This window comes from Sus scrofa, chromosome 7 (genome assembly GCF_000003025.6).
Source record: "Sus scrofa isolate TJ Tabasco breed Duroc chromosome 7, Sscrofa11.1, whole genome shotgun sequence".
In the NCBI taxonomy this organism is placed as follows: Eukaryota; Metazoa; Chordata; class Mammalia; order Artiodactyla; family Suidae; genus Sus; species Sus scrofa.
This window is the reverse complement of record NC_010449.5, coordinates 88177658-88203355: the sequence shown is the minus strand read 5'-3', so window position 1 is coordinate 88203355 and position 25698 is coordinate 88177658. Positions and strand designations below refer to the sequence as shown.

The 25698-nt window shown below is 42.5% G+C and overlaps 1 protein-coding gene across 2 annotated transcripts in view; it reads right to left on the bottom strand.

Moving 5' to 3' along the window:
• The window catches only part of AKAP13 (A-kinase anchoring protein 13), a 333471-nt gene that overhangs the window by 19499 nt on the left and 288274 nt on the right, over positions 1-25698 (bottom strand). For both annotated transcript variants that reach the window (XM_021099912.1, XM_021099911.1), the window contains 9 exons: positions 16331-16398; positions 13792-13858; positions 9370-9505; positions 8177-8289; positions 7435-7587; positions 6600-6850; positions 4254-4379; positions 4020-4137; positions 2843-3091 (listed from right to left, as the gene is read on the bottom strand). In XM_021099912.1, the coding sequence (XP_020955571.1) occupies positions 2843-3091; positions 4020-4137; positions 4254-4379; positions 6600-6850; positions 7435-7587; positions 8177-8289; positions 9370-9505; positions 13792-13858; positions 16331-16398 (1281 nt within the window). The remainder of the gene's footprint in view (positions 1-2842; positions 3092-4019; positions 4138-4253; positions 4380-6599; positions 6851-7434; positions 7588-8176; positions 8290-9369; positions 9506-13791; positions 13859-16330; positions 16399-25698) is intronic.

Here is a 25698-nt window from a genome sequence, read left to right as displayed (position 1 = left end):
AGAACAAAATACTTTTAAAAGTTGGGAAGCAGGACTCCAACAGATGTTAATGGCAACATATGCTACAAAATGCTCAGGTCACTAACTCTTCACTTCTGATCATAGTACTGGGAAAGGCGTGGGACAGCAGACAGGGAGGCTGCCAGAAGGTGAGGTAGAAGAATATCTCGGTTCAATGAAAGGCAGACTTCCTCCATACCCCTGGGAGGACGGGATGGCTGGACAATGGCCACTGGCAGCAAAAGTCCTTGTGAGAACCTCTCTGAGCCCCAGTTCCAACACACCACAGACAACCTCAACCTCTCTGCATCTCAGTTAAAACAGAACAAAAGCCAGATGAACATCTCTAGTTGGGCCCAGGAATCAAAAGAATGTCACAAACTCTTGCTCTAATTCTTTAGGAGTATGAAGTGACACTTTCCACTACCTCCTTGAGGGCAAACTGTGCTGTTCCTGGGGGTGGGCCATCTACTGAGATCTAACAGGCCGGCCCCTCTGTACCACCCTCATTCTGGAGAGGGGAGCCTATTTTGACTCCCTGGAGAGAAAGAACGGGCTGACTTATATGCAGTTCCCTTCTGGGTGGTCAGGCCCCTCCTGGCCTTTTCTACCACTTTTGCCAAAACTGGGGTCCCCTCTCTGTGTAATTCGTTGCGAAGCTATGAAGAAAACAGAAGCAAGAATGTCTGATTCCTAGGGAGGTCTAGTTTTTCAGCCTGGACTAGAGTAATTTTCCATGTACTACCATTAGTTTTGACAATTTTTTTAAAGTTTACTTTTAAATAGTTCAGGTGTCTGCCAAAAAAAAAAAAAAAGGTTCTAAAACACAAGTTTCAACTTTATTAGATCTTGAAGTTTATATGATCAGTGTCAGTAGATCAGAGAAAAACAATCCCATCCCTTTCAAAGGTTACCCAACATAGTACTGGCTGTTCTTGGCACAAGTTCACTTGGGGTGAAAATGACTAAACACCAATTCCTATCTCCACTGGAGACATTTCAGGCCAGAAAACGTATCGTTCTACCATTGCTTTGACCACAACTTTATTCCAACAGCTGGGATCTATTACTTTTTATTTTGGGAATGAATCAATAAAATGCTGTATAAAGGAAAGAACACAGTGCTGGCTCCAGGCAGCAGCAGCTCTAGGAAACCCATCCTTACAGGAGAGAAGAGAGAGGAGGTGCTTCTCAACTGCCAGGCTGCCTCAAAGCTGGTCCTGAAGTGGCAGTGAAGGCAGGGTCCTCAGCTGTGGGTCTCAGGACAGCTGAGTACCAGGGCTGGGAGGAAGGGGCCTCAGGGATCATTCGGTTCCAGTGCACCACGCAGCAGTGACATACATGGCTGGTTGGTGGCAGGAAGGGGTATTTCTTCTCTCTGAAATGGCCCTGCCTGGATAAGCCCTTCCTAGCACCCCTGTAACAGTGACTGCCCTCTTCACTCTCGCTGTAGCTACACCGCCCCCGGCAGCTCAATTATATGCACTCTAATCCACCCTTTTCCTGCTTAAAAGCCTCGATTCTGAATCCACTCTTCGCCCACTCCTATCACCAGGATCACTGTCAGCCCAGCAGTCAGTCCAGAGTACACACCCGCTCCAACCCGGCCCCCAGCTGATGCTGCAGCCTTATTTCCTGTCCCTCCCGGTCTCACTCTGCTGCTTGTCCCAGACCCTGACCACCCGCCCTTCTCCACATGCCAGACCCTTCATCTCTGCACTTCCACTTACTCCTCCCACCTGTCTGGCTCCCTCTTCATCCTTTGAGACTGAACTCATGTTCACCTCCCACCCTCACTGGGGCTGAGCGAGGCTCTCACAAGGACCTCTCAACCCTCTCCCAGTCCCCAGTCCACACCTCTCTTCCAGTCCCATCATACTGCGGAGCAAGAACCTCTTTACACGTCTTCATTCTGATCCCAATCTCAGAATGCAGGGTGTCCTGCTTCATTCACCTCTGAGACCAGCTGATCGCCTGGGACTTCTTTATAGTTGGCCTAAGCATGGTGAAACGCTAGCTAAGGACTCTTGGGAGTTCTGACAGTAGTGACCTACAGCATCACTTAGACTTCGGAGATGAGAAAAGCACCCGTTTCACTCACCTGAGCTGTATGCCAGTGGGCTGACAGCACCGGGCTGCTTTGTGTACTCAGCTCACTAAGGCCAGGGAGAGGGCTGGGTATACCCAAGGCTACTGGTGAGGTTAGAGTTACCAGACAGCACCAGAAAATATAGGTTTGATAAAAACAATTATTAAAGCAAACCCAGATGTACAGATGAGTTAATAAACCTAATTTCCTTAACGTGAAGGAGCTGATCACTTAAAAAGTAAAAACCAAAATCAAATGGACAAAAGAGTATCTTTTGTGCTCTCTTTTGCTTAGAGAAAGATTAAGGATATGAGTAACAAGGTTTAATAATAAATCTAGTTGCTGTTGAGTTAAACTTACGTTTCTCTAAGGTCTCAGGAACTGAAAATTCCTCTGACATCTCTTTGGAATGAGTGATGTATTTTTAATCTCAGAGTCTATGAACTGTGCAACTGACGGTGTTTCCCTCCTGGCAACTGTTTTGCCACACCCAAGCCCAACGGCGTCACCCACCTCTCCTAGGCCTGCATCGCTTCCTCATTATCTTACTGTATTTTGTACAGTGTTGTGAGCCTTCTCAAACCTGTCCTTTTTGATACAAGATTAGGAACAATTAAATGACTTGCTTCTGTGTGATGTGTGGACATGGGTCCCTAGGAACAATCTGGTGGTGAATTACTAAACAAACACACTTGGATTCGGCCTGCTCCCCTCTGGCACGTGCTTTTAGCCCCAGACAAAAGTGAGCCTCACCTTTCAACCTTCCTGCCGCACTCTTCAGAAACACGCCCCCATCCCGCACAAGCTTCTTCCGCTTCAGATCCTCCTTGGCAAACATCTGACCACTCTTCATCCTCATGATCGACTTGCTATCTGTCTTCGTATAAATCTCATTGAGACGGACTTTCTTTTCATAACTTGCCACTTTGCTGTTCACAGCTCCAATCACATCCTTCACCAGGCCCAGGGACTGAGCCAGATCTTCCTGCTCTGCTTCACTGTCTGAGAAGGAAAGAATAATTCTGTTTTGAATGGGTCCTTCCAGACAAGGGTAGGAGGAGGGGAAAGCCTGCATTCTTGCTCCACAAGAAGCAAGTCTTCCCTTTGTGGGCCCCCTGGCAGAGCAAGGCCAACACAGCAAAGGTCACGTGCCTACCCCCTGCTCCATTATACTTTAATTCTAAACAGACAATTCAATGATATATAGATAACATGCAACTGTATGCTATATTCTCAAGTGGAAGGAACCCAACACTTTTAGGGAGGGAGAGAAGGAGCAAGCAGTTTTTCATTTATGCTGTTATTTAGCTAATCCTTGATGTAACTGCCTAGGAGCAGGATCAGACACGAAAGAAACCGCAGTGATTCCATCACCTGCAGGTGGGAAGCATCTCCTAGTCTAGTGCTAAGTGATGAGCTGTTCAGGTCACTGAGTTCTTGATGGAATCACTAAGTGGTTCCTTCCCTTCTTGCTATCATTTACCACAAGTCTGGTGACATAACATTTCGCATTTTCATTCAAGAAAATGGTTTTTAAGGTACAACAATCTCTTTTAGACCTCTTAGACATGAAAGAGTTTGTCTATGGGGTCCTTAGAGCTGTTGGACACACAGGAAAACAGTCCATTGGCAAGTAAGACTGAGTCAAAAGAGCCACCCATGGAGTTCCTGTTGTGGCTCAGTGGAAACAAAGCCAACTGGTATCCATGAGGATGGGGTTTGATTTCTGGCCTCGCTCAGTGTAGGTTAAAGATCCAGCATTGCTGTGAGCTATAGTGTAGGTCGCAGATGTGGCTTAGATCTAGAGTTGCTGTGGGTATGGCGTAGGCCAGCAGCTTCAGCTTCAACTGAACCCCTAGCCTGGTAACTGCCATACGCTGCAGGTGCAGCCCTTAAAACAACAACAACAACACAACACAACAACCCTCACCTTTGGTACACTGCAATATTCTTTGGAACAAAACCGGGTATTTGGTGATCCGCTGGGTCACAAGCAATATGCACTCTGGGATGCCGAGCCGCCGTACGACGGAACTGCTCATCTTCTTCTGCAAGGGAGTAAACCAACTGTCAGGAAGGAAGCATGTGGGGAAGGAGGCTCTAAAGCTCACAGAGACACAATGCCCTGGACAACGACAGGGATTCTCATGATTCAAATCAATACCTTAACGAAGGCCTGAAAACGCTTATCCTTGGTATAAAGATCTTTGAAGTAGTTTACAGACTGGTTGTGCTGCCCACAAAACTTGCCGTATGTCTTCTTTAAGCGTTCTGCATTCTCTCCTGAAAACTGCAGAGGAGAGAGAACAGAGGTTATGCCGCAACTCAGCATTATAATTCCTACTACCATCCTGTACAAGGTTTCCAGTCTATTTGTAAATCTCTAGAGAGCTTCCTCATAATTCCCCCAAAAGATTAAAATGGTGCAGACACTCTGAAACAGTCTGGCAGTTCTTCAAAAAGCTCAATTTGGAGTTACTATACGACCCAGCAATTCCACTCCTAGACATAAACATGTATATCCACACAAAACCATGTATACAAATTACATTTCAATAAGGCCATCAATATATTTAAAAACTAATAAACACAGAAATATCTAAATACTGTGTACATAAGAAATGAAAGGATGTTCTAACTTCCATTTGTTATAAATATAGTAAGAAAACAAGAGACTCACTAGAAGTCTTTCATGACACATCAGTTTTAAAAATTTCACCATGGTAAGTTAGGAAGACATCAGAAATAGCTGTCAGTATACTTAGAGATCTATTTATCCAACTTACCTCAGGCTAGCCGCTGAATAATTCTGCATGGCCCTTAAACCATTCCCAAATGTGTGCAATCTCAGCAGTTCATCTGAAACTACGTTTGCTTTAGGATAAATGCTGAGCTTCTGTATGTGGTCCATCTGACACACAGTAAATAAGCCTCGATTTCCACCGTGCCAATAATCTCTGGAGGCAACGGTGACTGATCCTTACCCCAAGTCTGAAACAATGTTCAAGGCAGCCTTTCCTTTTCCCCTTTACCAACAGAGAGGCTGAGGCAGAGGGGTTTTAAGTGATCTGCTCCCATCACAAAGCAAGTGCCCTAACAGGGTGATTCCAGTGCTGTCACTCACAGCCAACAAATGGACAGCATGGGGCTAAGACATGAATCCCACCAACAAAGATCTGACTAGAGGATGTGCACAAACACAAGGAGCTACAAGGTCAGAGGGGGCACCCTGCAGGTCTGAAGGCAGGGTGGGGGCGGAGGCAGAGGGAGAGATGTGGAAAAGGACAGGAGGGGAAGAGTCTGGGAGGAAAGGTCCTCACTGGCAGAGTTGACTGCTCCCTCTATGAGGCCCTGACCATTAGTGTGAAAGCTTGCACCACACTGCATCTGCATTTATTTTGTAGCATGGCTATTTTTACTCCTAGAACAAGAGTTCTACGTGGCAGAGGCCTAAACTATATTGACCTTTGTGGTTCCACATGGTATTGAGTAAACGCCCAGCAAATATGTGAAAAATGAATGAGTGAGTGTACCAATGAATTAATGAAGTGAGGAGGTTATGAGGAAAGGACACATTTCCAATTCACAGGCAAATGTCAGCAAATAAGTCATTCCTGCTTCTGCAGTGAGGCAGAGATTTGCTGGTGAAAAAAGAGCTAGTCAGATGGATGTTATGACCCTCTGTCTGCTAAGGTTACACTAGCAATGTTATTTTTTCAAAAAGAATGTTTTAACATGAAACATTAGAAACTGCCTATGACATATACATCTTGAAAGTATCACAATTTTTAGCAAATTGCTTTTGATGTGGGATGGAAACCATATCACACCTTGATGAAAATGCTGGCAAAAGACATTTTATGAATTATTTTATAGACAATTTCTTAGTCAATTTTTATGGCGCAGGTAATTTTTATTTTTTATTCTATTTTTCTTTTTAGGGCTGCACCTGCAGCATACGGAAATTCCCGGGCTAGGGGTCAAATTGGACCTGCAGCTGCCGAGACACATCTGTGACCTACGCCACAGCTTGAAGCAACACCAAGTCTGTAACTGACCGAGCGAAGGCAGGGATCAAACCTGCATCCTCATGGATACCAGTCGGGTACTTAACCTGTTGAACCATAATGGGAACTCCTCAGGTGGCTTTTAGATAAATGAGTTCCATTTGATTTGATGCAATAGGGAAAAGTTGGGACTATTTTGATTTCTTAAACTATATAGTATCTCTGATGTTGGTACAGCCTCTGAGGAAGAAAAATGGACTTATACTGGGTATCTACCCTGCATGCTGGGTGCTGTATATATACATTATCTTTTAACTTTTAAAATAGCATTAAAAGAGACAATCTACTGTCCTAAATAAAGAAAAGGGAACTGAGGATTAGCGAGACTGAAAAACTTGCCTCAGCTTACAGAGATCCTAAGCAGCAGAGCTGGGATGTGAATGCGCAGTTATGGGGCCCCCCAGTGCGTGAGAGAAGTACCCGAGATCCCACCTACTGCTCACCTGGTGCACAAGCACATCCCCAATCCTCTTGATGAGAAAGTTCTTTTCACTTTTATCCACCAGAGAGTCCTTTTTCCGCTCCAGGAGTCTCTGGAAGAACTGGCTGTGGATACTGATCAGCTCATCCAAACAGGGGAACAGCTTCTCCACCATCTGCTGCTCGAAGAGCAGGTCGGCCATCATGCCCCGGCTGTACACGTCGCTCATGATCTTGAGTGTGCGGAGGTGGTGGAACTCTGTCTGCAGCAGCTCTGGAGGAGGGACAAAGCTTACAGTCCAGAACGCTTTCTTCCTTGAGGATGCTCCTTCAGAGTGTGTCTGTTGCTACTGGGAACCCCATTTTGTCCTAAGGCTACTTAGAACCCAATTTAAACTTTAAAACTGGATCAACAGCTGTCTCCTCCCTGAAGTGTTTTCATTTGACTTCTCTATTTTTCATGGGACTTCACACTACTTTCTGACAGGCATTTTGGACTCTATCACTCTTAAATGCCAGTTTCCAAAGTGGTCTTCCTTGGATTCAAGACCTTTCATAATTTACTGTGTTCTTATTTCTCAGAAATGACTTGTTTAGTCTAGTTTCTACTGTAGCTGAGGAAGTAAACTGTACTGTCACAAGAGATCTTTTTCTAGGACTGTTGCATAAATGAGAACTCATGTTAAATAAGATGTTCAATAAAATTAAAGAAAAAATATCAAGTCTTTATACCTCAAAGTTTTAAAAGAAAATCTTAGGCTACATACTGGAAAATCAACTTTCCACAGCCCAATAAATCGCCTGATAAACAATGCAAATAATGCAAATCACATACTAGCAGAACAAATGAAGTCTCACCATAAATCACTTCTTGCCGTTTGACCACATCTTTCTTTTGCTGTTTCAGAAACTTGCTGTCCACAATTTGACTCCAGGACTCTGCTTCCAGCTGTTTGGCCTCAATCTCAAAGTCTCCCATTAGTTGTCCTTCGTTCATGTCTGTCCCTACTCCTCAAAATACCAAAAGATCAACATCAGAATTTTGGATCTGTGATCTCTCAAAAACCTATACTGAACTTTCCTCAGGGTGATAATTTCATGAGATGCAAACACTCTGCACTAACACAAGGATGAACCAATATTCTATTAGAAAAGAATGCCATTTTCTGTTTGGGCGTGACATACTTTATATTCAAGACTTTGGTTAAGGACCATAAATGGCACATAAATCAAACACAATTAAGACATGATTCCTATCGTGAAGTAGGAACTGCAAGGGTCCTGATGACTTTACTTGTTTGAACAGGCTTACAACTGTGCTGAGAGCTAGAACTCAAAGGGTACCAGAGTCTAGGTGAAGAAAAAGCAATTGTACCAGAGTCTGACCACATTAAAATCAACGACACACATTCTTCAGTGGAGAGCTATCTAACAGCTGGTTTACCAACTCTTTATAAGGCACTTCTTTACAGACAATTTAGAGAATCTTTACATGAGTAAGGAAGAGGCAGGAGTCATTCATTATTCTATTAGCACTTGCATTCTAGGTAATGGTACCGTGTCTCAGAGGCATGTGATACAGGCCATAACTTCCTCTTACCCTCATCAGTAAGGGACTCTGTTGACTCATTGACCTTGCTGATTTTATTTAGTGAGTCTGTTGAATGAGACAGGAATTTCCAGGTGTTTGATATGTTCTCATCATTGCCAACTCTGGGGACAAAAAAAAAAAGAAACACTGTCAAATACATTCTGATGAGCCATGGTTTGTGGCCTTAAATGAGGATCTTAAGACCTTACATTAGGCACCCAGTAAACGTTTGTGGTATGACACAAAACTAAGCCAGAAACATTTAGAACTAAATTTTATTTAAGGCCAACTTTTAAAAGTCATAATAAACAAATTTTGATAACATAACTTTGAAAAAAGGCCTTTGGATAATTACAAAACAAAGACAAAAACAATATAAAAATACCTGAAATTTTTTTTTGTTTGTTTTTAAAGGAGGAAGGAACATTAGCCAGCACAGAGGTTAGGAAATACAGCCAAAAGCAGATTTGCATCCTTCAGATGGGAATTTTCCTCCAGCTTAGGTTAAGAGAGCTGCAAGAAATGTTTTGAGTCCTACATTTGAGATGACTTCTTTGCTTGATGGGAAGGCAGGCATCTTACCCCAAACAGCCAACAACATCATAATCAGCCCTGTGCTAACCACAGACAGCCGAGGCCTGAATAGTCAGGGGTCACGGCAACTTCTATAGGGACCACAAAAGGAACTCAGTGCAAATGAGTGACTGGAAACTACTGTAATACCAGCCCGTCAGTCATTCCCATGACTTAGGAGTTAAGGACAGAAAACAGTAAAAAAAACAAAACTATGCCCCTCTTCCTGCCCAGGTTCATCCAACCAACAGAAAAATGAGACATCTTAAGATATAAATGGTTGCCAACTAAAAATTCAGAATTAAATCATCTTTTATCCTATTCCCACTTTTAACTTTGATCTAAAAAGCATCCTTCTAGAATGTAGTTTCTTTAAAAGCAGGGCTGATTATGAACAAAAAAGTGGGGGACAACTGGCCTGAAAATGATGTTTATAGGGGATCTTTGTTACAAAACGGTGATGATGGTGCATGAAAATGGAACCCTCATTCCACCATCTGTATCGCTTAGCTCTGCACCTCCTCATGAAGTTATGCATTTTTTTTCTAAAAAAAAAATCTCTTCATAGTATAATCACTATGCTCTTGTCACCTAGATGTCAACTGTGCTATCTTTACATCCCCGCATACCCAGCAATGTTCTGTATGGAGACACTCTTGGAGAGCGAGACACTCTGCTGGGACCGTCTATTAGCAAACACAGGGGCTGAAGTGGTTTCGTCGGCCAGAAGGACGGCAGACCGAGGGCGCTCCTTGGGCTGGGAGGCTGTAAAGGAAGAGAGGACATCAAGTGAAGATTCAGCTATCCGTGCCCACCAGTGCCAACTCCCCAGACAAACGCCAAAGAGAAGCAAACTGCTCTAAAAGAGACGTACCCTGGGAGTGTAATGGGTACGAAAACTCTCCTGAGGACAATCTGGCAAAAGCTACTGAAATCGTTAAATGCCTATCCCTTTTGATCCAGCAATTCCATTTTAGGATATGTTTACTCTGCCAAGCTTAAGTTGTTTATGTTTGAAATGACAAATGTCCAAAGTTATTCAATGCAAAGTTTGGTAAAAGCAAAAGATTGGAAATTATACAAACTGAGTATCAAAAGACGGTCAGTTAAGAAATTATGAGCTCCCATTGTGGCGTACTGGAAATGAATCCAACTAGGACCCATGAGATTGCGGGTTTGATCCCTGGCCTTGCTCAGTGGGTTAAGGATCCGGTGTTGCCGTGAGCTGTGGTGTAGGTTGCAGACAAGGCTCAGATCCTGCATTGCTGTGGCTGTGGCGCAGGCCAGCACCTACAGCTCTGATTTCACCCGTAGCCTGGGAACCTCCATATGCTGCGGGTATGGCCCTAAAAATAGCGAAAAAAAGGGGGGAAAAAAAAAAGGAATTATGGTACATGCTACATCTGAATACTATGAAGCTTTAAAAACAAAAATGAAGACACTCTCCATGAACTGACACAGATCTGCAGGATAATACATTAAGTGAAAAAAAAAATTCACACAAAGTACACAACAGTCTTTTTTATGTTTTAAAGAAGTTAATAATTCACATTGGTATTTGCTTGATTTTAATATGGAAACTTCAAGATAAATATAAAGTGGTTGCCTGAGGGGTATGATGGAACTTAGGCATTAAGGATAAAGAATTGTGTCAAAGTATCATATATTTAAACTAAGATAAGAGAAAGAAGACTGAAAGATAAAGGGATAAAAGGAACCTGGGAGATAGACAAGTGAGGCCAGTGATACTGGCAGTTGCTACTAAGAACCCCTGCTGGGCTTTGTTAACTGTGCAAATTCCCAGGCCTCCTCGTCCTGTGGGGGCGAGGCCTGGGAGTCTACACATTTTACCAGGGCCCCAGGTGATCTGACTGCACAATGTTTGAGGACACAGATTTTGACCCATTCCTTTAGCGATTGGTCCTCATACTACATATTTCTCTTGAATGTGACCACACAGGAAACTGGAACTCTTAATTTTATGCTAAAGTAGTCACACGGGCATCTGGGTAACATTATTTTTCCTTGGCAACTGAGCTTCTGCCCCGGACATGAGCTGCATTATCCACCCATCCCCAGGAGCATCAGGAGCTGAAGGAAATAAGAACAAGGCAGCTGTTATAGCCTCACAGTATTACAGGATGTTTCTGACTTAATTAATAAATCGTTAATTTCCAACTGAAAATCCTGTTTGGAAGAAGGTGATATAATAAACACCAGAAACATGCTATATTACAACATGGCCAGACCCTTCCCTCAGGAAGCACACAGGAACTAGATGTGTGGGTCCTGCCCCAACAGAGAAGTGGCGAAGAAAATGTGCCCAAGCAGTCAAGGGCCTGGAGCACTCCCTCGGTGTCTCGCGAGGGAAGCCAGTGAGCGGATCAAGTCTGATGGAGGAAGAAACACTGGCTCCTGAAGAACAGTAAGGATGTGGAAAAGAGGACATTCTTTTTTTTTTTTTTTTTTTGTCTTTTGTCTTTTTGTTGTTGTTGTTGCTATTTCTTGGGCCGCTCACTCGGCATATGGAGGTTCCCAGGCTAGGGGTTGAATCGGAGCTGTAGCCACCGGCCTACGCCAGAGCCACAGCAACGCGGGATCCGAGCCGCGTCTGCAACCTACACCACAGCTCACGGCAACGCCGGATCGTTAACCCACTGAGCAAGGGCAGGGACCGAACCCGCAACCTCATGGTTCCTAGTCGGATTCATTAACCACCGAGAGCCACAGCAACGCGGGATCCGAGCCGCGTCTGCCACCTACACCACAGCTCACGGCAATGCCGGATCGTTAACCCACTGAGCAAGGGCAGGGACCGAACCCGCAACCTCATGGTTCCTAGTCGGATTCGTTAACCACTGCGCCACGACGGGAACTCCGAAAAGAGGACATTCTAATGAGAACTGCATGAAGGAAGGCAGAAATCCTCAGGTAGTGTTAGTGTGAAAGGAAGAGGAAGCAGGTAGAGGATAAATATAAGGAATCAGTGAAACAGCAGGAGAAGCAGAACAAAGTCATGTCATGCAGAGCCCTGAAAATTATAAACAACTTGTATCCAAAAGGCAGCCTCGGGATGTGTGTCTGTGAAAATACCAGCTTTTCCTCGTTTGAAACCATCCCACTCCACTCAGGGAAGCTGCCTACTGTCCCTGAACCTCAGTTCCTTAACTGTGATGGTGACGGTAATGGTGCCAACAGCAAAGGAGGCCTAAGTGCTTCACAGGCATGATCTCATCACAGCTCCACTACCACCTGCTGATGCTTTCACCACCCTTTCACGGTACAGCAAAACGAGGTACAGGGGATTTCGTAAATGTCCCAGGTCAAGCAGCTGTTAAGTGGGGTGCTAGGACTCCAACCCACACAAGTTGAATCCACCATCTATACTCTTACCAAGTATGCTGCCTCAGTGGGGTAAAACAGGAACAGGAATACATGTGGGGGTCGGAGGTAACCTAACAGGTATTTTTTGGAAAGCTGTTGTTTTATCTGATTTGAAAGAAAACAACTTCCTGAAATAAGGGATGACATCACAGAACAAAAAAAGGTTAAGGAAGATTAGACTTGTAAAAGGTATCGGAATGGGTTGGATCACTGGTTAATCGGGTGACAGTCTGGTTAAAAACTCTTCTAGTAACCTGCATGTCATTAACCTGTGGATAATAACCAGACTTCCACACCCTCCTGGCAGCAGCACAGATGATATGGCCGTTCTGGAGCCGTCTGCAAGCTCTCAGAGCAGTCAGGCTCACCCCACCAGGCTCCACCTCTGGAATCTCTGATGCAGTAGGTCCGGGTAGGGCCCAAGAATTGGCACTTGTAATTGATCCAGGAACTACTCTTTGAAAAGCACTGCCTTGGGGTTAAGTCTCACAGGGGTTCCCATAGAGCTAATTAAGGTGATATTGTTGCTGCATTATTTATGGTAGTAGTTGGAAACAACTTAAGATATCTCTCTTTGGGGGAACTAATAGTTAAAATGTAGTATATTTTTATGGAAGAAGATCATGTAACAATCTGAAACAAAAGTTTTTTTTTGTCTTTTTGCTATTTCTTTGGGCCACTCCCGTGGCATATGGAGGTTCCCAGGCTGGGGTCGAATCAGAGCTGTAGCCACTGGCCTACGCCACAGCCACAGCAACGCGGGATCCGAGCCGCGTCTGCAACCTACACCACAGCTCACGGCAACACCGGATCGTTAACCCACTGAGCAAGGGCAGGGACCGAACCCGCAACCTCATGGTTCCTAGTCGGATTCGTTAACCACTGTGCCACGACAGGAACTCCTGAAACAAAAGTTTACATCTTAATGTAAAGTTCTCAAAACCATACTGAGTGGGGTGAAAAAAAAAAAAAAAAAAAAAAAAAAAAAAAAAGACAGTAGAATGGATAAGCATATTATCTAATTTAAATTAAACACATAAAACAGTAAGATATTTTCGGAGGTATATAAATGTCTAAAGATATGGCAGATTGGAGAGATTTACATTACATATCCTGCAGTGGGTGCTAAGAGGGGAAAGAAAAGAGGTAGGGAACAGAGAGTGAAAAGGGGAAAGTATTAAGTGAAACCACAGAGAAGCCTTGTGCAGACTGGTGAAAATGTGAATGGGAGAGTGTGACCAACTCAATTTTGTGTACCACTTGAAGTCCTTGAAAAAAAAAAAAAAAAAGAACTGTTTATACAACTTAGTTTATCAAGAAGTTTAATAAATAAGCAAGGTCTTATTTGATGCAATTGCGAGGGCACTAAAATCAAGTTTATTGTCCACTCGTGGAAGAGGAAGTTAGAGACACACAGGGGTCACTTGCCTAAACAACACAGGGCTAAGGAGCTGCCTTTTAAGCTAACACACATTATTCTAGCACTTTCCAAGAGAGTCTGATGGTGGAATGTCAAGCTTTTTGGTCAATGAATCTGCAGCCTTCCCTACTTTATCCCAAAATAGGTATTTAAATCTTAAGAATAACAAGCGAATACTACAAAAGTATGTTTAAAGCCTTGAACCAGAGGCAAAAAGGAATTAAGAGAAGTGGGCTGAGCTACTTACACTTGTTTCTCATGATGACTGTGGGTAGTGATGACGTGTCATGTGCTTGAAGGCACCCTTTGGGCTGCTGAAAGAAAAAGAAAGATTTCATTCACAATTTCTCTTCTGTCACGTTTCAAGAGGCTAGAGTAGGAAGAAAGCCTGTTGCTCCTACTGTCCTGCTTTGTTCCTGCCAAAGGTCCTCAGCCTCCTAAGTCCCAGCCACAGCTCCCTCTGAACCTGCCAAGCACTGTGACCTGCAAATGCTGTCTCTCCTGTCTCACCTTCACAGGCCTGGCATTCTTCTATTTCAAGGTAACACCTCCCTCCACCGTCAGCGTCTTTTTTCTCCTCATTGGAGACAATGACTGGCACCCCCTCAGATCCTCTGCACACCCCTAACCTAGGTTTTTCTTTATTTACGGTCACTGTCTGCATGTCCATTGTTCCCACCAGAATGCTGGTTCCTTATGAGCAGCATCTGTGCCTTTTTCGCTTCTGTTTCTCTGATGACTGCACTTATAAAGTGTTAAATAATTTTCATGTAAAGTGCTAATTTTAAGACTTTTGCTGTAGCCTGGAACAGAGACACTGTGTGAGAAATTATAGGTTGAAGCAATTAGTCTGAGACAAATCATTAGTGAAAAAGGCTCAATTTAAAGTGAAACTCCCCCTTTTAGGATATAATCTCTTATTGGGATATGCTACATGATCCTTCTCTATAGCACATTCACAAATAACTACTGCCTTATTAGAGATCACAAACTCAAATGCCTAAGGGAGTCAGGCAGGTAATGAATGATACTGGCAAGTTAGAGGAGGAAGGAAGTGGCAATCTAGGACCAGTACATCTTCAGCCACAGCTGATTATCACTTGCCATCCTCTCTTCAACATTTAAGGACTGTTCTAGGTGCTTAAGGATCTGTCCATGGATCAAACATTCCTGACTTCACATGGCTTGGCAAGTTTCTAGTTGGAGGAAGGTACAGATCATAAAAAGTAAATGTAGTAAATACTGTTAGATAAGCCCTGAGAAGGTGATAAGCACCATGGGAAAAAAAAAAAAAAAAAAAAAAAAAAAAGGGCAGAGTTCCCACTGTGGTGCAGCAGGTTAAGAATCCTACTCCAGGAGTTCTCGTCATGGCTCAGTAGTTAACGAATCTGACTAGGAACCATTAGGTTGCAGGTTTGATCCCTGGCCTTGCTGTGAGCTGTGGTGTAGGTTGTAGACACGGCTCGGATCCTGTGTTGCTGTGGTGCAGGCCGGCAGCTACAGCTCCGATTAGACCCCTAGCCTGGGAACCTCCATATATGCCACGAGAGCGGCCCTAGAAAAGGCAAAAAAAAAAAAAAAAAAAAAAAAAAAAAAAAATCCTACTCCAGTGGCTCAGATCGCTGAGGAGACATGGGTTTGATTAGCCCCTAGAAGGGGAACTTCCATATGCCCTGGGTGTTGCCATTAAAACAAACAAATAAACAAACCAAAAACACACCATAAACCACAATGTGGGAATTGGGAATGCTGGGTAAGGGGAAACATCAGGCCTGTGAGAGCTTCCATTTGAATTTTCAGGAGAAATCAGAAATCCAAATTGATGCGAAATCTGCTTTTTCAATAAATATACTATTCAAATGAGAAAAAAAAAACATGCCAAGAGCCAAACAAGACCCATGTCCATGGGCCAAATGAGGTCCAGGTATAGAAGTCTGTCATCTTTACACTAGTTCAATACTTCTCTAAGCATCATCAGCATCAGCATCATCTAGGAATTTCACCCCTACCCAGAATCTGAACCTCTGGATGTGGGGCCCAGTGTCATTTTCTAACAAGTGTCCATGGTGATTCTGATGCACATTCAAGTTTGAGACCACTGCACTAGAGAAATGCATTTGGTTACTGGTGAAGCACACAGTATGCTGAGCATCTATACAGACACAGCTGGAGACTACTCTTCTGACAAGGAACAAAATGACATTTATGAGTAACTACAATGCTGAAAACCACAGAGGCCATCTAAATGTCCATCTGCCCCTACTCCCACACTCTTTAAGGGCCTCTTGACATGCAGTGCATGTTACCACATGGCCTGCATACTCAGAGCACGTACACCATACACTCCCCACTCTTGTCATGTGATCAGAGCCATCCACAGGAACCTGCGGAGTAAAGTGGTGCCTGACAGGCTCCTTTACCCTTGACACTCCCCAGACCACCAGCCTGCCAGAGCCCCCCAATTTCCACCTGCTGCCCACACAGTCCTCGAGGAGGAAGCCAGGCTCCTAATAACAGAGCAGGTGTGCAGACATGGTTGAGAAGAAAGCCACTTCAACAGTGACACAGATTAACATCACAGAGAAATGTGTACATTATTAATGTGGAGAAATTCTCAAAGTATTTTACCTTCCAAAAGCTGCAAATTCCCATATGTGTTCATCAAGAAAAGAAAAGTCATTTTTGGTTATTTTGGTCTCAAATGGCACCAAATAATTAAACAAAAACTACAACCTCGAGTTACCCCAGGTCTGAGGATTTTATTGGTTTAGCCAGAAATGTCTTACCTTCATTTTGACCTTTGCACAGGAGGTGAGACTTTCTCGACAGCCTTTATGGACAAAAGCACTGCAATCTGAAAGGAGGGCAAAATCCATGGTGACATTAATACCCAGCAAACAGATCCCAGAGTCTGATCTTCCCCCGCCACAGCAACCTTTGGACTTCCAGGTGAAGCCACTTGCATGTGTGAATGTGACTAACTGAAATTACAGTCTGAGGCCTCTTTCAGGAAGCAGGCATGAGATGTCATTTGGAGGAGAAACAGAGCAGATGTGATTTCCGATTAATGAAAACTAGACATCTGGAACTTCTTGGGCAGGAAGCTGAAAGGCTACCAAAACTAAAAGTGAAAGTGTTTGTCATCGGTAGATAAGTCTAAGGCACAAATAATACACAAATGATAAGTATTTATACATACACATATGGGCACTGACATATATACACAATAACAACATCCACCTTAAAAGGGGTTGTGAAATTTGTATGACTCTGTCAAAAGTAGAGTATGATTATGAAAATCTGCCTGTTTATGTAGTTCAACTTGGGATCCTAACTACTCTGAGCTTTTTGCAACTCAGCACCCTGAGTCAAGAGCCTCTGAAGAAATATCATCAGAACTACCCCAAAGCACCTCTGGGAACCCTGAGTCAAGAGAAAGTGGGAGACTTCCTGAAAGATGAAGCAGAGATTTCCCCAAAAGATGAAGCAGAGTCCACAATACACCAAGGACACAATTTTTATCTCAACTCTATTTCTCATTTCTTGGTCCACAAGGGCCACTGATGTAAAAGCCCAGCCCTCTGTGCCTCCAAAGGGCTGTGGTCAGCTCATACTGCTGCTATGATGTCATAAAACAACTATGTCAGGAGGCCAGAGGTGAAGAAGAAACAAATAAAAGAGCTGCCTGTGGGGACACCCCATGAAAGAGCGCCTCCAGGGAAAGGCTCCCTGAGAAAATCGGACAGACACCATCCACACAACACTTCACACGTTGATTCAGGAAGCACCACAGGCCCTGCCTATGGCGACCCACTAATCATGAGCCACAATGCTCTGCTGGCTCAGAGGTATGGGCTACAGGATACTAGAATGGAGACTGCCAGAACCCTAGACCCCAAAGCTTTTTTTCCCATTCCTTCCTCAATGCTTACTTGGTTCACAGGTCTTTTCCTAACACACCAGTTACAATGGGTTGGGTCATCTTTCGGTTTTCTCCTCCACTGGGTGCTCCTCCAGGGTAGGGTCCCTTTACCTACTGCTGAATCTTCAATGACATCTCCAGCACAGGGCCTGGCTCATGCCACCTATTCAAATGTCTGTTTTAGATCTTATGTCTATTTAATCCAAAAGACAAGCACCCTGACACAACCTTGATTACAGTATATCAAATACCAACTTATTAACACTAAAGGAGAACGAGAATAACAGCTGTCACAATAAATGAGATTTAGGTCCTGGCTCTCTTAACTAGTTAATGTGACTCTATGCAAGTTCCTTCTCTACAGGCCTCAGTTCTCTCATCCATAAAATGAAAGCAAGGACCACATTTCTCCACAGGCTCCCTTCCTCTGTGATTCTACAAGACTCCTTCCTTATGCTTCATCTCCTGAAGAAAGATACTTTTTTGAAGTAAATCCACTGGATTGTTCTATAAGGTTCATGTTGCAGAAGAGTTTTCAATTTCTTAGTCATATAAATTATCACTAGGACAGACCATCCTTCAGGGCATGGTTAGAGAGGGACTAAGTAATCAATAGGCCAACTGGAGGGATCCTGGCTAATGCTATTGCCATAAAAGTGGCGATCAGGAGCAATTCCACTTTTGTCTGGAAGTGGGGCGGAGTGAAACTATTCTGGGCCTTGGTCTTTCACTCCCACTCCTGGGCATATCAGGGTTCCTCTCTTGCCAACATCACTGTCTGGTCATTTTCCTGATATTAATCAATCAGAAGAGACATCCAAGTTCATTTACCAATAGCAGCATGAGAGACTCTCCTGGGAAAAGCTCATTCAGGGAATCTCAAGAGGAAAAAACCTGGAAGGTGTTATCTCAGTCACAACTCTATTCTTGCTCCCACTGTTTTCCTCTCCAGGAGTACACGGTAAGGGAGTTACATGGATGCTAGGCTCCTTGTAATTTCCACCGTTTGTGATCATGACCGTTTCCATATAAGTCGTGAAACTATTCTAGAAGCCAGCAGTTATGAAAAGGTTATATATCACTGAATGTTAATGCCAGAGTTTCTCACCAACATCCCTTTCTGGGCACTAGGAAGCCTTGCAGAAAGAGACCCTTGAGGAGTGACTCATTCTAATCAGCAAAGGGGAACATTTTGAGGATATTTTTCTTAAGAACCAGAAACCACTGGACCTCATTAATTTGTCTAGTTCTCTGCTACTTGGAAATAAGGATAAAATTTGACAAAGAAATCGTCTTAACTGCTCAAGAGGAAAAAAGCAGAATTGCAATTTGCAAACAGAAACCCACATGACTCTTGAAACCACACCACCTACCCCCAAACTCAATGCCTTTATGCCCTTCCGCACATAATGCAACAGAACTCATGTTCCAGGGTCTAGACTCTAGTGAACTAGAGACTAAAGACTTTAAGCCACACTAACCAACAGTCTTCCGGAAAGAGTCAAGGAGGCTGAAGCATTTGTCCTTAATGATTTGTATTACAACTTTTTTGCCTTTCATTCCCAGAAACTCTTTAATGGCTTCCCTTCATCTTTAGTATCAAGCTCCAACTTCTCACTAGCTTCATGTGGCCTGTCAGGTATTGCGTATGTTTCTAACCCCTTGCCATGTTCTGTCACACCTCCAGCTCTGAACACGCCGCTGCCTGCACCTGAGCCCTTCCCTCTCTGCCCTCCTTGACTGGGCTGGCAGACTCGGCTCTATGATGTCTTCTCTGACTCCCTACCTCTGCACTTCTGGTATCCCATGCCTGCCTCCATCACGATACTCTACTGAAATGGCCACACTCTTCCTCTGGACAGAAAATTACTGGAGGGAATCTAATTTGTCTTTTTAAACTTTACATCTCTATTTCCAGCCTCAGGCCCATAATAGTCACTAAATGTCTAAAGAATAGAGAGGGGTGAACAGGGCAGTTCCAAGCTGCTGGACCCACAGCAAGAAGCATAACAAAGTCGTTGAGGCCACATCTGTATTCATTTTCTAGTAAGAGAGAATGTGCTTCCCCATCGCACCACTATCCTTACTAAGGATACGTGCCTCTCCTCCCCTCCCCTGCTACACTAATGCCTGGGACCACGTATCAGTCTTGTTTATCCATCGCCTCTTTCTCATGCACAGGTTTCTCACCTCCCCCCCCCCCCTTTTTTTGGTCTTTTTGGTTTTTTTAGGGCTGCACTTGAGGCATATGAAGGTTCCCAGGCTAGGGGTCCAATCAGAGCTGTAGCCACTGGCCTATGTCTCAGCCACAGCAATGCAGGATCCGAGCTACGTCTGTGACCTACACCACAGCTCACAGCAACGCTGGATCCTTAACCCACTGAGCAAGGCCAGGGATCGAACCCTTATCCTCATGGATGCTAGTTGGGTTCATTAACCGCTGGGCCATGACAGGAACTCTCCCTCCCCTTCTTTTCCCTCTGTCTTTCACATACATTGTCTTTAATCCCTTTAAATACACCCCTTTAATCACCTTCTCTCAGAACCTGCTTAGGTACCTTTAGGAGAACCTCTGGTTTCACTCCATTTTACTTAAACAAAATACTCTTTGAAACACAGGCAATATAAGTAGATGAGGAAAACTAATGAGCTCATATCAAGGACAAAGAAAACCACACATTTTGAAATGGAATTAACCGTAGTACCACACCCAATAACACTATCTCAGGAATGTTTAAAACTCTTCATTAAACAGTAAGAAACAGATAAGAACCCAACAGAAAAGTGGTACAAAGACCATGAACAGGCAACTCACAAAACACACAATATGGTGCTCAACCACCCTAGAAATTAGAGAAATGCAAACTGATACCAACCAGAATGGCCAAAATAAAAGCCTGCCAGTTCTAGGTGCTGGAGAGGATATGGTGGCACAGCAGCTCTCATCATCTGCTGATGAATCTAGAAACTGGCACCTTCACTTTGGAGAGTAATTTGGTAACACCTTGATGAAGCTGAAAATGTTCTCACTTCAAGAATTAGTAATTTCTTGGTATATAGCTTGGTGATTCAAGTACATAAGGATGTTCCCTGTGGTACTGTTTGTAACTCACAAAAGTGGAAAATAGCCCAAATGACTTAGCAGTGGAACAGTTTTGATACATTCCTAAAATGAAACACTATAAAAGAGAAGTCAGTAACCTGGACGAATCTGTTTCAATATCCTGCCTGAATCCCCCAAATACGACGTTGAGGAGAATAAAGTAAGTTATAGAATGAGATATACTCTATGGTACCACTTATGTAAACTAAAATAACCTGTTTATATATGAGATAGTTATAAAACACAGGCTACATATACACTGAATGCATGACAGTGTTTTTCTTGGGGAGGAAGGAAGAGGAAGGGATTACAAAGGGAAACGGGAATTCAAACTTAACTATAATGGTTTATTTCTTCAAAACTGAAAAAATCTACAGCAATATGACAAAATGTTAGTCATTTTTTTGTTTTGAATAATGGGTACCTAAGTGGTGGTTATATATTATCCATGTACTACTTTGTATTAGTATGTTCTTTTTAAAACTAGATCCTAATTCCTTCAAAGTTCTTTGGATTTCCTTATCCTTAATCGATTAATCACATTTGTGATAAATTTAAAACAATTTTCAATTAGATTTTATGTCTTATATTCCAGTTACAAAAGAGCATTTTTCTCCTTTGCTGTAAGGAAAATCAACATTTTAGACAGCAATGGGTAACACAGTGTGGATGTGGATTTCCTAGAGAACTTGCACGAATTCTGATCTACAAAAGTGACCAACTATAGACAGAACTTGTTTCCAAGTTGCATTCTTCCTGTTTCTTTCCTCCCCATCATTCCACCATGCTACAGAGAATTAAGCAATGGCAATTTCTGAGGGAAAGTTGCCATCACTTTTAAACAGACTCTAGCAGTATTCAAGTTCTCAGGCCAGTGTTTGAGATTTAAAAGACAACTCTAATTGATGAATCATAAAAGCAGAACTAATATTTAAAATGTACTTCTGGTAAACAACTTTTCACACAAATCCACTTCTTCAGTTAACTGACACATGGCCCCAAACCCACACAACCCAGCTGAGATTTTAATATATTCTATGACATGATCACAAGTCTTAGAGATAAATAGTCTACATGGACGTCTGCTTAACATACTCAAGTACCTACCTGAAAAACACACAACTTGTTACCAAGCTGTCCTGGACTCAGTTCATGGCAATAGTTTTAGTGGTGTGCATGGGCGATTTAGAAGCTTTGGCCCCACTAACATCAGCCATGAGGTTAAAACCTCTGTTGAAAACAGACAATTACCAAGAACACATGGACCAAAGACAAATCTAATACACTTTCAAGCTCTCTGCCACAAACCATACAGTGTTGTTAGGGAGATCAAAGATTTATTTGGTCTCCTTTTATTTTTCAAAACTATTTCCTAATAGCAGTAAGCAATATGCTTTCATTTTTCAAACTTCTTCAAAAAGGTCTCGGCACAGTGGTTTATGGGAACAGAGCTGATCCTTAATTAGACTCCTCTGAACTTAAAAGCATAAACCCCAGCCTTCAACTTCTTTTCTTGCTACAAGGAGGCATCAAACAAAAGAATATGAAGGAAAATCCACATGACTGGAAGCTATCATCTATTTGTTGCTGCATTTTTTAAACCCCTACCACCAGATCTTTGGTGAACTGTTATATACTACACACGCTTTCTCTTTCAGCAGAAAAACTAAACAACCCATTGGGGAGACTAGCTTAAGGAAATCAGCTTTATAGAAGAGTAAGAGGAGTGGCCATACCAAATTGAAATGAAATTACAGAATGGCATGAATATTCACGATTGCTTGCTAAGGAAGGATTCACTTTTTTTTTTTTTTTTTTTTTTTTTTGCCACATACACAGCATATGGAACACGAGCTGCTGCAGTCGGAGTCTTATCCCACTGTACCACAGGGGGAACTCCAGGATTCACCTTCTTGAGTTGCTGTTGGGGATCTGAAGGGCTCTTCCAATGCTTCAATCCAGGAGGAATATGCTGAAAAGTTCTGACTACTCTGCCAATTACATATAGAACTGAGCAGCAAAATCTATCTGAGAAAAACTCCCTGACCCTTCTTAAGGATACAGGTTGAAGGAATTTTTTAACTTTAAGGATAGAAAGGTGCAGCTTCTTCCTACCATGCCAAATCTAACCAAGAAAACTCAAACAAAACAAAAAACAAAACAAAACAAAATTTAAATACCAACAATTTAGAAACACATGCTCCAAAATAATTTTGCAACTTCGTGTTTAAATTCTTTGGGGCGTGTGAGACACTGCCTGTTCTGGCCTGACAGAGCCTAGATACAAAAGGTAAGATGCTCTTGGTATTTGGTGTAATAACCACAATGCTGATGTACAGCACAAGAGGAAAGCCACAAAAAAGAGCCACATCATCTTAGCTGAAATGTTCACCTAACAGCAATTTTCCTAACACTGGTAAATGAACAAATAAAAAAGAAATGAAAGTGCTGTGTTTAAGTAAGAATTGATTTCATTGCTTAGGTGCTTCTTTCACCTTCCTGTTCCTTAATCAAACTTTTTTTTTTTTTTCATTTTTTGGGCTGCACTTGTGGCACATGGAAGTTCCCAGGCTAGGGGCTGAATCGGAGCTGTAGCTGACGGCCTACATTACAGCCACAGCAACTTGGGATCCAAGTCACATCTGCAACCTAGCTTGTGGCAACGCCAGATCCTTAACCCACTGAGAGAGGTCAGGGATTGAACCTGTATCCTCATGGATACTAGTTGGGTTCTTAACCTGCCGAGCCACAACAAGAACTCCAAAACTTTTTTTTTTTTTAATAAAAGGCAGTGATGTGTATTTTATTATCGCATATAAGCAATGAATTCTAAATGTGAGAAAACTATGTATCTAGAGAGCTGCCTTCTGGATAAAATCTAAAGCAAAACCCAACCATCACACACATTCTAAACTCTTATGTTTCCTACTTGTTTATTTTTTTAACCAATAGAAACAACCTACCACAAAAGTACTCAGAAGCTGCTAACACAACAGAAAATAAATCAACAAAAATTTCAATATCGTTTTACATCTGTTTAAAGCAAACAAAACAAAACCACTGGCAAGATCCAAAACCCAAACATAACGGATTCCTTACTCTCAAGGACTCCACTAAGCATTCCAAAGACCAATTTATTTGTGGCAGCTGGAAAGAACAGCTGATTATTCAAGGGAAGCTTTACATAACTGTAAGAAAGAAGAAATGGAAAGACACTCTTCTCCCGTCTGCATTAAAATCTCCAAAATCCTAAAATAAGAGGAAAATTTTGGTTGAGGGGTGAAAAAAAAAACCCTACAAGGTTTCTCCTAAATTAAATTACTTTGAATGAGTCCTGACAAGGAGCTTCAGTGCTTGCTTTCACCATTTGTTTGTTTGTTTTCCAGGAGGAGACTGCAAAGGACCTACATGGAGGCTTTGCTCCCTGCCATTCTCATGCTGTGATCTTGACCATTTCACTTAAGTCCACATAAGGGACTCAGCTTTCACCACTGAGCTTCAGACTGGTCAGGTGTATTCCAGTGGGGCCAAGAGATGCTGATTTGTTTTAAAAATTCTATCCCGCTGAATCTCTTACTATTTGCATGTGGAAGACTATATTAAAGTGTCTAAAGACATTTGAAAGACAGACAAAAAACATCATCAGTTGTTAGGACACATAACCATGATGGGCCATGTGGTTGATCTTTCTAAACCACAAGCTCCAACTGACTGAACAGCCACTTGGTATAAGGCTCCAGGGTCAGCTCACTGGGTTATGATAAACCCAAAAGGGAAGCTGAGAGAACAGGGGCTTTACTGGAAGGTAAACAGGAGGGACGCTACATTTCCTGAGACTCTGGGGAAGATCCTGGACATCAGAGGGGATGAAGGGAAGGGAAAAAAGATTCTGAGTCCCCAAATTACTCACATTTCCCCTTCCTGCCAAGATTACAGATGGTGCTTCATACACACAAACATTCACTGCCGGCACTGTTCTTCAGAAAGCTGGGGAGAATCAGCCCATTACTTTTGTTCCTTTGGGAAGATGACTACATGTTGTTCCTTTGCTTTCAAGCCTTGATTTTCTCCCCCTGCACACTGTCACACACAGACCTTAAGAGCACCACGAAATGTCGAGTTTATTTTAACATTACCTCTGGAGCTGACTGACTGCAAAGCTACAACTGATACAGGGAGCCCCTAAGTTTCTGAGGTGGGGTGGTATGCAATTTAAAAATGCATTTTTGAAACTTAGGTGCATACTAGGGTAACAATCAGGCACTATCGAACAGATCCTTTTCGTTATCTGAGTTTTTTTTTCAGTTTAAACTTCAAAAACATGAACTTTTCTTCCTTGTTTGGCTGAGCAGATAGAACCAAGATAACTTGTGAAATTCTAGTAAGATCAAGCAATTTCCATAAACTAAAGAACCACTGCTAGAGGACATTATGATGGTACTTCCTCGTCCAGACTAACTCTCCAAGCAGAGAAGACTGTTGTGATGACACAGTGGACTCCATGAAATAATTTGCTCCCAGGAGAAGTAGACACCTTGGGTGACTTTGTATTAAAAATTACAAATTAAACCAAAAACTCCCATCCTGCTTATCATAAACCGTTTGTATAAAATTAGTAGTTAACTTCTATTTTACTGGTTTTCTACTTTAAAGTCTTAAATAAAATACTGTTGTATTGTGTACTACCAAATATATAAAAGATGTAGTACAGACGACAGAGTTATCATTTTAACATCTACTTTTAAAGCCAATAAATGAGAACAATGAAGCTGTTTTAATGGATCCAAAAATGAGAAATTGGGTGCATATTATACTTGCAATTCTCATATCTACCTCACCATATAATTTATATCTGTATTTAGTTTTGCATACCTAATACAGAGAACACCAGAGATCAGCTGACAACCGGAAAAGCCTCTGAAACTACTAGTGATCTAATGTTCACATTTACTTATACAAAAAATGTACAAGTACAGTCTTAAAAATTCAAACAACATGAAAGTGTAAAATAAAAACTTAGTTCCCTTCCGTCTCTCCTCTCCTAATCTTAGTGTTTAATTTGATGTATTCCTTTTTAGACACTCATATATCTATGTAAACAATTACTATTTACTTTTTTTCTATAAATC